Raw genomic sequence first — 12,802 nt, 5'->3', positions numbered from 1 at the left:
TTTTTTGGGGGGCTCTAAAATTAGTTCTTAAAGGGAGGTGAAATGCTATTTCATGCATACTGAGTTTTTTACACTGTTAAAGAGTTGGACTCCCATGCTAAACATGGACAAAGTTTCAAAAATTAAGTTGTACGTTTGAAGGAGTATTTTTGTTCCAAAGTTTGTCACAAGTTTCGGAAAGTTTTTTTCGAGTATGGCTCTGTGTGACGTTAGATGGAGTGGAATTTCCTTATATGGGTCCTAAGGCACTTCTGCTGGAAGAGCGCGCGCTCCCGTATAGCAGAGCACTGAGAGCACAACAGACTTCACTGATCAGAGCGAGAGCGAATTGTCACAAAAGGAGTGTGTTTTTGGTTGCCAGGGCAAGACAACCCTGCACAGATTACCAAAGAAAAAACAGCATTAAGGGACCAGTGGATGGAGTTTAATTTTTACAGAGCATCAACGTTGAGAGCATCAAAGTGTTTTTGTTTGTTCCCTGCATTTCGAAGATGCTTGTTCTACAAACAAGGCCCAGTTTGACGCCGGATTTGCATATTGTTTATTTCTTAAGGATAATGCAGTACGACATAAAGTGGAACTTAATCATTTTCCAAAACCGCTAAGCAAATATATGCAGTTTCAATACATACTACTTAGAGACGTCCTGCTGTAGTCATTGCTGCTGCTGCTCTTGTTAAATTTCAGCCTCTGGATCTGATTCTGGATCATAAATAAACGGCTGAATCTGACTGTTAGCCATGGTTTGTTTTGGATGATGGTTTTTTCCTCACGGTAATGTCACAACTTCCAAACGCTCTCAACGCAAAAGCCTACTCGCTTTCGTGATTCTTTAGCTCCGCCCACACGTCACACCTCCAGTCAGTCGTGTTTTTTTCGGGAAAAATCGGTACAGACTATCTTTCTCTTATGAATATAATAAAACTAAAGACTTTTTGGAGTTATGAAGGATGCAGTACTACTCTATAGGTACTGAAGATTAACAGGATATTGAGTGAAAACGAGCATTTCACCCCCCCTTTAACCTGATAAGTGTCACTCACGTTTTTGAAGATAGTCTTGAATGTGCATGATACAAACCTAAATTTTTATATTTCATGACTGAAAACATTTTGTAACATGATTTTGATGTGCCATTTACATGGTAATGCAATGTCTGATTTTAAAATGGGTTTTGAAGGATGAATTTTGAGATTTTATGTTTTCAAGTGATATATAACTTCTGATGATTTCTAAAATGTGATAGAGAAAAAGGCAACGAGGAAGTCTTTTTTTTTAAAACAAAGGTTAAAGCTCCTTTTGTAATGTAGATTTCTTAGGGCGCACTCTTGTCATAAATTGATCTATTACTTTTCCTACATAATTTTTAACAAAAAATATTGGTAAAATATATATTTGGGAGTCTTAGACCTTTCCAACGATATATAGTTTGTCAAGATTAGATTAAATTTGATTGTAATATAGTATAGTCAATGTAGGCGTCCCGTATACGGGACGGGGTGACATTTAACAGGTTAAGCAGTAGATGTACACAAACCATCAGCTTCCTCTCTGTCTTCATCTTCACTCTGGCTGGAAGGCTGTGGCCACTCGAAGCCCTCTGCGTAAGCACCAGCGTACTGCTTCACCAGATCATCCAATGGCACTTCAGCTACGAGACAAAGACACAGTTTCTAGCAGTGGCTGTGCCATATGAGTTTTTAGTGGCTGATAACTACAATTAAAAAATTTCAGTCTATGTCTAAACATGCAACACTTTATGCTCCTTCATAGTCTAAATATTTCCAAAACATTTAGGAGGATAGCAAAAAATGTATTACTGTTTAAAGACATGGCCATAAGTTTAACATGTAAAACGTACCTTCTTTTGTTAATTCGGCCAGCTCTGCTTTCTGATCAGCTGCCCCCTCCATCGCCTCCTGCTCCTCTATTGTACTTTCCTCATCTTCAACTGCAAAACAACAACGGAGCAATCAACAGCATGCACACAGAGAAGGGTAAGGCAACTATGTTTAAATGCAATATGTACCCTCTACATCAGAAAGAGAGGTGCTTGACTTTCTCTTTCGGGATGGGCCAGTGTCCTGCTGTAAGGGGGAAAAAAAAAAAGAGAAGAAAAATTGTCAAGGACAATGAGAGGATGAGAAGCAGCAATGAGGCTGGATCTCGGAGAACTCATGGAGAAGATCTTACCCCTTTACTCTCTTTATCTGACTTCTGTCCAGATGACTGGGTCACTTTAGCACACTGGCCTGTTGCAAAACAAAGTCTCTTCTGAATTAATAATCTCTGACAAAGTCTGATCATTCAGTTAAGACATGTCAGATAACATTACTTAATCTCACCTTTACTCGCAGCTTTCTGCAAGTTAAGAACTTTTTGTCGTTTGTCATAGATCTCAAAACGCAGCTTGATTTCCACAACCTGTGGTAAGACAGAGAAAAAAATGCTCTTTATGAGGAACTAATACAAACCTTGACATACAGTGGAATAGCATTGATCACAGAGAGAATTTCTGTCTAAATGTGAATAATAATACTAAATACAATGCGTTATTCTGTATCTGACCCACACCGAGTGAAAGGCAATAAACTCAAACACAGGTGAATGCTTCTGAGGTTGCTGAACATCTTAAGACCCACACAAAACAATCATTCTTATTCATATTATTTTAACTTTTATTTCTCAGTTTGGTTCCAATACTTACGGAGCCCTGCACATGACACGCAGGAAAAAAAATATAAGGCTAAATCATGTGCACGATTTACTAATTCGTTCCCTCAATGTACTAAAACGTGCACACGATTACTATTGCATTCCCTCGATTTACTATTGCGTTCACTCGATTTATAAATTGTGCACACGATTTACTAATAATCTCCCTCGATTTACTAAAGCGTTCACACGATTACTATTGCGTTCCCTCGATTTACTATTGCGTACTATTTACTAATAACAAATCGAGCGAACGCAATAGTAATCATGTGCACGTTTTTGTAAATTGAGGGAACAAATTAGTAAATCGTGCACACAATTTCTTTATTTTTTCTTGCATGTCATGTGCGGGTCTCCGTAAATACTAAAGTATAAGTCTGTGTTGTTATTGTTAACTAAAACTAAAGTTAGTTTTTGTTAACTAAAAGAAAGCAAGATAAACATTTAAACAAACAAATTATAAATAATAATAATAATAATAATAATAATAATAATAATAAAAAACATACAAATGACAGAAAAAAAAAATTCTGTCTATGCGACTAACTGAAACAAAATTAGTTTAAGTTGAAGTACTAAAATGACCAAAACTGAAATAAATGAAAATATTAATAAAAACTATTATGATACTAAATTAACACTACTATAAATTGTATGTAAATGTACCTGTTCAATATTTGACCAGAAAGAGTCAACCCCACGGGCGATGGTGCTGGCAATGTGCCGCAGCCTCATCTCCTCTTCCCGTTTCTCACGTTCTTCCGTGGTCTTCTGTTCAACATGGTAACGAGCACATGTGCGCACGAGCTAAAGAGAGAGAGAGATCAAAGATTAGAGAATCAAAGGTGAATTTTAGCCTGCTCTATAATGAATGGTCACTGGCACTAGAACATGTGGCCAAATATAATGAGGTTACAGCTGACCTCTACATCAGATAAACATACAGCTGTGTAAATACTGCCTGAGAACTTTCTATCATCACAGACTGAGTGCGTTTCTTCTCACCTTCTTGGCAGCAGAAATCTTCCAGCGCCTTTCCTGGGCAAAGTCAGCAGCCATCCACTGCATCTCCTCCAGCAGGTAGTCCCACTGGGATTTGGGCCTGCAGGTCTCCTGCAGCTTGGGTAAGCGGCTTGCTGACCACTGCCCTTCTTTACGGAGCTCTGCAATTCGCTGGTGCACATGACTCTCCTACAAAGACACGTTATAATCTCTTGTCAGACATCATAGGCAGCACATGCTACAAAATGTGCTACTTTAATGCATACTAAAAAAGATCTCCTGCAAATTCTCACCAGCTTGGCTTGCTCTGCTTGCTTGTCCTGAGAGCATTCCTGTGAGTTCTGCCCAACTGGACTCTGACCCAAACCGGACATTTTCAGCCCGGTGGTGCCATTCGTGGCAGCGAGTTTGGACTGGGCGACAGGAGAGAGGCTGGGGCCAGTACTGGGGGTGCGGACCGGGGCAGAAGGGTGTGGGGAGGGGAGAGAGGACGGGGATGTTAGAGGAGCAGGAGACATGGCAGGGTTGGAGAGAGAGTTGCACATCAGACGCTGGGCAGGTTGGGAGGAATCTGATCCAGGACGCACAAGTGCCACAGTCTAAAAAAGGGTGAGAGAGAGAGAGAGAGAGAGAGAGAGAGAGAGAGAGAGAGAGTATGAACTGTAACAAAATCTACTTTTCTAAGTAGGGCTGTGCTAAATATTGAACATTCATGATATAGTCATGATGATTTTACTGTTGATATAAAATTTTATATTATAATGAGTTTACTGCACTTTTTATTGGCCTATTAAGATGGTCTCATCAGAAAAATTGTATGATTAATAATTTATCTGATTAAAAGATCAGCAGCACAAATGGCTTAAGAGATTGATTCATTTTTCAAACTGCCCAATTGGTAGGGCTGTGTATCACCAGAAAAGTCACAATACCATACAGGACTGCACTACATTTCACCTCAGAAGAATTTAGTAAAACTAAATTTGTTTATTAAACACGGCATACTATAGGGCTGTTGCTAACGATTGGCAGAGCAGCCAGTTGACCTCTGCGATATGAAGGGCCTCCATAACTGTACCACAGTACAATACAGGTAATGGCATATGTTCAATGTTTACATTGGGCACTCCCCACCAGCTATTCTGATTGTTTGCATTTTGTTTTTTAGCCCATAAATGAAATGTACTCAAACTAATATATTAAAAAAATAATCTTTATATTGCTTAAAAAAAAAAAAAAAAAGAGTTCTAAACAAATGCACTTCACTGTATCTCTCACACACACATAGACGTTTAGTCAAACACACAGATTACGCTGCGTGCGCACACAGACATTCTACTTAGCCCTGACCCACAATTTTATCAATAATAGCTTAATTGCTCAAGAGCTACATTATCTTTCTCAACAAGGAGCTGGTAACATCATTGTTTCTAAAGGAATTAAAGCCACAGCTTTGAAAATTTGAAAATTTTATATTTTTACTGTATTTTACATATAATAAACTTTCTTTCTAAAATATAACGTCACAACAATGTATATATTTTTACATTTTCTTGGTGAAAAAAAAAGAAAAAAAAGTCAATTCAAAGAGAAAATATGCTGAATTTTCCAGTTGGTTCAAGTCTTGTCCAATTGTTCATCTGCATTATCACTGAGTGACAGTTTTGGTAAATTATTTTATTTTTTCCTTTTTAATTTAGTGAAAACATGCTTCATTTGAGATTTTATAGTTTTACTGTACATATCAATCACTTCACCTATATTTCCCAGTGTTTATTGAAACTGTATATAAAGTGTTTTCATTCTCCAAAGGGAGACAGACCAAAATCTAGAGTAGCAATCACAAACTTTTATTACTACCATCGTAAGCAGAACTAGCTTTTTTAAACCAAGCAGAAAACTTTTCAATGTGGTTAGTGAGGTTTCTGTGTGCCTAAATGTCTTTCAGCATACTCACTGCCTGTCCAGACTGCATGACCGACTGCTGCATCTGTAGGTGGAGCCCTGACTGCATCTGCTGAAGCTGTGCCTGCAGCTGCGCATGTGGGTTGACTGGAGCCAGCACGGCCCCGGCACCCTGAACCTTCACCTGGAGCTGACCACCAGCCACTGGAGCCTGCTGGTCCACCAGCATGGCCTGGCCCTGGGACAGGGAGAGAGGCAGGCCAGCCATAGAGAGCCCGCCCTGGGGGAGGCGGCCTGGAAGCTGTGGGGGTGGTGTGTGAAGACTGGCGGCGTTCTGGACAGGGGGACCTTTGGACGGGTCGTACTGCTGCTGATTCTGTTTCTGCCCACCAATCTGGACTGTTTGTGGGGTCGGGGGCATGCCTCCTGTTTATGAGGGGCAATATGAAGGAAACAAAGCAGAGAGAGGAAAGAGAAGAGACAAAGATAGAGGGATATGGAGGGCAAGGAAGAGTTCCACAGAAGGAGAAAGTGAAGAATTGGAAACACGATATTTTGTTTTAGCTCATGTCTGTTTACTGACAAAATTACAGCGTTCTCTGCACGTTCGTTTTTTTGTAAATATTTCTTTATAAACATCTCGAAAGCCCATACTGAAAGTTTAAAATGTTGTTTTTGACACTTTACATAACACTTGATTGTTTTTAAATATAAAGTGAAAAGTCATCGTTCACCCGCAAATTAGAAATATGAAATTATACTTGAAAAATACAAAGATTAGTATTATTATTAATTATTAATTTAACTGGATCATTATATTACATTTCACTCCAATTCACGTTTCCTTAATGTTAGGTAATATTTATGATCCATTTATAATTATTAAATATAAACATTTACATAATAATGTAATTTTCATTTTAACATTTGAAAATATTTACACATTTTAAAATGCCTGCAATTTGTTGATTTAAAAAAAAAAAAAAAACTAAAATCACAGATTTTAAAATAAACCACTACAATACAGTACTGTGATTAAGATGTTTCACTTTCTTGAAATTAGTTTTGCATCGCTTAAGATTTTATGGTTCTAGAAATATATTATGATTTTAGGGTGAAATAAAACTCAGACATGATTTTGCCCATTTGTATTTTTCAACTAAACTTCTTTTGATTTCATGGGTATGATGTTATGGATCACCAGCAATGTGTTACACAATGCTGGAGAAAAGGGAACATTAATGAAAAATACTGTTCATGTCACAATGATTACATAACGAAAATCAAGGAAGATTTACACGTTCTAATGAATGAAAATTAGAACTCGTAGATGTAAAAATCAAAATATTTCGTTCAATGCTTAAGAATACTACTATGAAGAATGATCAATCATGCATTACCATTGAACTACTCATAAGTAGAAAAGTCTAAATATAAAAAGAAACGAAAAAAAAAAAATCAAGGAAACAAAATAAAATAAAAACAGGAGAAGAACTTTAAAGAAAAAAAATGCACTGAAAGGTAATGGACACGACTGAAGCACTAACACACTTCATGAGCATGCATGAAGCAGATAATGTCTGGAGTGACAACAGCAAAGCAGAGGGTACAGCAGAGGAATGACAAGGGAAGTTTTACACAGAAGAAGGTAAAGCCCAGCTGTAAACACTAAGAATCTCCCTCTTTTAGCATTTCATCATTTAAATTAACAACTACATCAATTTGTCAACTCCGAAGCTTTTTGAGGTTAACTTGCTTGTTTGTAAGACCTTTCCTGAGCGCCACTTTTGGCTCCTCACCATCAGGTCATGAAGGAATGGTCTAGAAACCGAAGATGAAGATGGGAACTGAAAATATGGTGACGACAAAACGAGGAGAAACTAAAATAACTTGCTACATGAAGGGAACCAAGACTGAAAATGCATTTAGATTCCAAGTTTGAAATACAGTAAATTTAGGGAAGTGAAGGAGAAGCTCTGCAGGATCAGGAGAGGAGATGTTAACTATAAAACCGCAGAACTAAACACAAAACACCTCTATGTGAAACAGGACATCCCAGTAGACGGTTTGGGGCGCATCATCCGATGAGCCCGGGATGGAATCAGAGATGCCATTATGGCAAAGAAGAACGTAAACGGATGAGGTGAATGGCGCAAGGAAATAATGTGCAAATCATAAATGAAAAAGATGTGATGTCTTCCGAATTGATCTTCAGCTGTATCTTCTGCCCAGCTGTCCCTCTGATGGTTTGAGAAAGATTTTAAATGAGGGCTAAGTCTGAATGGAGTCCCAATAAGTGGATCACAACTGGTAGATGATGCTTGGAAACAAGGTGGGATCAACTTTGGGAACTCTGGAATGAACCCTGACCTCCAGCAGCACTGAATAACAGTCACAAGAGCGGATCTGTCCCGAGACGCAGCGGCGCTCCTACCTTGCGCTGTCGGCATGAGCTGCTGGAGGGGAACACCGGGAGATCCTAAAGCAGTTACAGCGGGGTGCTGGAATATCATCCCATGCCGACCCACTTCCATCCGGGACCTCTTAGCCTGATCTGGGATGCAAAACACACAATACCCTCAAAACGCAAAAAAAAAAAAAAAAACCTCCCTCCCAGAAAATGATATAGAACAGGAAAAACCAAAAGAAGGAGAGAAAACACTTGGCACATGGCAATGATGTTTGCACACCAGCAGGTAGCTTTCGGGAAGCTCCGCTCCCCCTTTTCTGGATTACAGGATTCAAACACAGAGCTGGGAAGAGATGCTGGATACTGAGTAAGCAGAAGCGAATTGGAAGAAGTGGAAAAAAAAGGAAGAACAGCAAACGGAAAAGTAGAAAACATAAAGGGGGAATAAAGAAACAACTGAAAACCAAACAGGCTTCCACCTTTGCCCTTTGTCGACGTCGCCCTACCTGCTTGTGCCATGGCCTGCTGCCGTTTGAAAGCTTCCATGTCCACAGGGTTCGAGATGCTGCCACCTGCCACCCCGGCATGAGTCTATGAGACCGAAAACAAACGAAAGTGAGAATCTCATCCACACAGAGCACAAACTGTACTAAAATTTTGCCTGATTACGTCTAAAGTCACAATTCTGTTAAAACGCACGATGAAAGCGCTATCATACTGAATGTTACATTTTCACGTTCGTAGTAAGGAAGCCTCCATCACCTGGAACTGCTGCGGAGCAGAGAACGCTGCAGACACGTTGGGTGGGAGTTGTGTAGCTATAGCAACAGGAGTCACCGTCTGTCCATCCTTTCCAGTCACTACTTTCACCTGAGAGGTTGTCATAGAAACAGATGAAAGCTACAAAGCCACAGAAAACACATCTTGATATTTCCGAATGAAAAAGAGACCAAGAAAAGTTGTTTTGTGGGTCACTAAAACACGAAGATCATTTTTAGAATCTGGATCTATTCATTTATTTTAAATATATTCATGCCTATGACTTTATATGAATATTCGCATTTGAAAGAAATTAATATTTTCGTCAACAAGAATCCATTAAATTGATCAAAGGTGACAGCAACGGTATATAATAATTATTGAATATAAAATCCATTCTTTTGAACTTTCTATTCATCAATCCTCAAAAAAAAAAGGAAAAAAAATCTATATTCATTCACTTGAAAGAAATTAATATTTTCTTCAAAAAGGATGCATTAAATTGATCAAAGGTGACAGCAAAGTTGCATAAGAATTATTTCATATTTCTTTTCAACTTTCTATTCATCAATCAATCCTCAAAAAATATTTAACCAAAATAATTCTCAAAAATATGTATCACGGTTTCCAGAACAATATGAAACAGCAACTGTTTTCAACACTGATAGGAGATAAATAGGAAATGTTTCTTGAGCAGCAAATTTGTTGATTTCATAAGGATTGTGTGACATGCAAGTGTAACTTTGCCATCATTGAAAATATATTGTAAGAGTCAAATGCATTTTTTTTTACCTCATCATTGATGACCTCAGACTGCTCTTCCTCCTCCTCTTCATCTTCAATGTCAAGATCATTTTGCCTCAGGTAGGTGAAGAGAGGCACACAAGGCTTTTTCTTAAAAGCAAGGTAGTCCATCATGTTCCCTTGCAGATGCTGCAGGAAAAAGAGCTCAATCAGGTACTCCTTAAACACATCCTTCAGACTCTCCATCTTCTTTGCATGATGCTCCAGACACTGCTTCCTCAACTGTGCCACTTCTGGATTTGAGGGTGCAATCTCCTCCAGCTTCTTCGGCTGCATCTTCTTCATGCTGGTGGGGGTGAGGGACTGGTTGGCGAGGCCCTGGGGAGGGTTGCTCCTGGATGGGCTGGATGGAGGGATTGCAGATGGGACCCCATAAGAGGCAGACGCCGGGGCCGCCACACCAGCCACAACGCCTTGCCCCGTCTTCTCAAAAATCATGGGACGCGCTAACTGGCCTTGGATGATGCTACTGATCTGAGGAGGCAGATTGGAGGTGGTGATGTGCCCAGGGCTGCCCAATGTGGGGAGAACAGCTCCTGCCGCTACAGGGCTCTGCGGCCCCAAATGGTGAATGGTTCCGCCAGTTTGAGAGTGTGGCTGGGACAGGCGTCTTTCTCTGACAGCCCCTGGTGTCCCAGGTGAGGTTAGCTGAACGGCTCCAACTGTTGTTGGAGCCAGCTGAGCCAATCCCGTTCCATCCTGGTACACAAAATGACTACTTCCAGGTGGGCTGCCCAAGTTGATTTGCCTAACCATTATACCTGCCTCCACAAACCTCGTCGGGCTCTGAGCGCACACTCCCAGAGCCGAGCCAGGAGCGTTCGGCCTGGGCACAGCCTGTATAGGAACTGGACTGTGCTGGGTCGGACTTTGAGGCTGGATGGTCTGGGGCAAGGGTGATGTCACCACGTAAGACGAAGACCCAGACTCAAACCTCCACTGCTGAGCCTGGTGCTGAAAGCCAGGGGATGTTGGGCTCTGGAGAGGAAGAGGGGTGAGGGTGATCTGCTGGTTCCCAGAAACCATTGGTCCCACGTTCTGTAAAGTGATGTTCATGTTCTGGCCTGTGACCGGACTCCGACTCATAATGATTTGATAATTGGGAGACTGTGGTGCAGAGGGACTGGCGGACGGAGCAAAAGATGTCACCGGTGACTGGGGGTGAGTGGCATTTGCAGGCTGTTGCTGTGTAACCGGCATGACCTGCGGCTGCTGCTGCTGGTCTTCTGCCTCAGATCCAGTGAAGGACTTGGATCTCTGAAGGTTCCTCTGCACATTTGGTGGGCCTCCTCCATGGTGCATTGCGTGTCACTTCAATTGTATTAAAAGACACTCTGTGGGGAGAAAATCGTGCAATGTTTCTGCCATACAAATGTATTTCGGTTGGATAAAGATATTGAAATTCATACTAAATCTCAATGGAAAAAGTAATTAATAATTTGCAAAGACAGACCAATATATTGCTCAGGCCAGTTAACAGGAATAGTTCACAAAAAAATGAAAATTCTATCATCATTTACCTACCCTTGTGTAATTCCAAACCTGAATAACCCTCTCTGTCCCTCCAATGAGTCATTTGCTCCAAATCGTTCTTTAAATATGGTAAACAGTAGCTCAAATGTGCTGACCTGATCCCCAAGATCCAATGAACTTTGTTCTTACGTCAATGCAAACATGTTTGAGCTTCTTTTTACCGTTTTTGATGTACTCTAATCAATGTTTATATGAGCAGTAAGTAGATCTGTTCATCAGAAAGTGATTGTGTTTCTACAGATTCATATGGATTACCTGTACTATGTGTTTATTAACTTTTGAATGGATGAAAGGTTTGGGGAAACTGTATTTCGAGGACCACAAAAAGTCCAAAAAGTTTGTGAAGGACATGAGACAAAATAGGAGAACTATCTCTATATTTAATTTCTATAATTGGTCATTCTAAGATTTTCATCCTAATATGATGATCTTGTAATAAACTGAAGTGTTATTACCTATATATCTACACACAATCTTATTAGTAGATAGTAAACATTTTGCTTTTTCTTTTTTATTCAACACATTTGTTCAAAAATATATTATTGACTACCCTGATGTCTAATTATCAGTATCAGCCACTGAAAATAAATACTTTAATCTACTAAATCCATCACTCATAAAAGGCGATTTACAACAAACTTATTATAAGGACAAGGGTTGAAACACACACACACACCATATACCAAATATTAACTTGATTGTTTATATTGTCGCACCTATTATCGCCAGCAAAAATATTTTAAATGCGACTACAAGGCATGAAGATATGGAAAATTAAACATTAACATCATGATTTATTAAAAAAAGCCATACAAATAAAATTAACTTGATCTGACCATTCAATACAATTTATACTGTTTCGATTAGCTATTGATTGTCATCTATTCCACCTCTCACAGAAACTCATGATGGGGAGGGGATATATTTAACATAGGTACATTTTTAGCAAGGAATAAAGCCCACTGAGGGATTGACAACACGGTGTTTACTACTAGTTAAAGCCCTCTCTGCTCTTAAGACTGACTGACACAGTGACAGTTAACAAACCCGCTTATCAAGCCCTAGCTCCTCCTGTCCTGTGAGAACAGGTTAACCACACCCGTGTGTGTGTGTGTGTTTGTTCTTTGAGTGTGTGTAGTGGAGTAGAGCACGCGGAGCAGAATGTTTGAGTTTCCGCTCGCGGAGCATTAGCTCGTCTGCTAAACATAAACATCAACACGCGCCACTTACTGTAAAATCACCGTCCCGCGCTCCGAACATCCACTTTAGCGCTATCTTCAGAGTCTAAGTGACAACATACATGAGTGTTTCCAATCTCACGGACACAAAAGTCCAATAAAGCTGTTATAAGCGTTTGACAGATATTTCTGTGTGAAACATGGCGATAGATCGATTTTTTTTTTTCTTTCTTCTCCGAATACCCGGAAACACTCGACTCATAGCGTGACGTTTACTTGACTGACGGGCTCTTTGACCTATCGCGTCACAGAGGAAAGCGTGACGTGGTGCAAGGGCGGGCCTTCTGTAGGTTTAACTTCCCTTCCTCTGTTGCACGATCTACTAAGCGAGTTATAAGTTAGTAGAAATTGTATATCTTTAACCATATGAATTAACCCTAAAACACACGTGTTTAAAAAACTTGGCAACATAAAATTATTTTAACATTTCCAGCAT

General features: G+C 39.8%; 1 protein-coding gene across 10 annotated transcripts in view; it reads right to left on the bottom strand.

Annotated features, from left to right (window-relative positions):
* The window catches only part of ep400 (E1A binding protein p400), a 37,318-nt gene extending 24,757 nt beyond the window's left edge, over nt 1-12,561 (bottom strand). For 6 of the 10 annotated variants that reach the window (XM_026244751.1, XM_026244752.1, XM_026244757.1 and 3 more), the window contains exons 1-14: nt 12,359-12,561; nt 9,584-10,929; nt 8,795-8,902; nt 8,539-8,623; nt 8,057-8,176; nt 5,675-6,048; nt 4,011-4,316; nt 3,721-3,906; nt 3,382-3,522; nt 2,346-2,424; nt 2,194-2,252; nt 2,030-2,087; nt 1,862-1,951; nt 1,538-1,651 (exon numbers count right to left, since the gene is read on the bottom strand). In XM_026244751.1, coding sequence (XP_026100536.1) covers nt 1,538-1,651; nt 1,862-1,951; nt 2,030-2,087; nt 2,194-2,252; nt 2,346-2,424; nt 3,382-3,522; nt 3,721-3,906; nt 4,011-4,316; nt 5,675-6,048; nt 8,057-8,176; nt 8,539-8,623; nt 8,795-8,902; nt 9,584-10,897 — 3,034 coding nt within the window. In that variant the 5' untranslated portion in view covers nt 10,898-10,929; nt 12,359-12,561. The remainder of the gene's footprint in view (nt 1-1,537; nt 1,652-1,861; nt 1,952-2,029; nt 2,088-2,193; nt 2,253-2,345; nt 2,425-3,381; nt 3,523-3,720; nt 3,907-4,010; nt 4,317-5,674; nt 6,049-8,056; nt 8,177-8,538; nt 8,624-8,794; nt 8,903-9,583; nt 10,930-12,358) is intronic. The other 4 variants (XM_026244754.1, XM_026244761.1, XM_026244760.1 and 1 more) reach the window with 3 other exon arrangements.
* Between the last annotated feature and the right edge of the window lie 241 nt (nt 12,562-12,802).

Source organism: Carassius auratus, unplaced genomic scaffold (genome assembly GCF_003368295.1).
Source record: "Carassius auratus strain Wakin unplaced genomic scaffold, ASM336829v1 scaf_tig00007301, whole genome shotgun sequence".
Lineage (NCBI taxonomy): Eukaryota > Metazoa > Chordata > Actinopteri > Cypriniformes > Cyprinidae > Carassius > Carassius auratus.
Note: the sequence above shows the minus strand (reverse complement) of the source record. Positions and strands in the feature narration are given on the sequence as shown.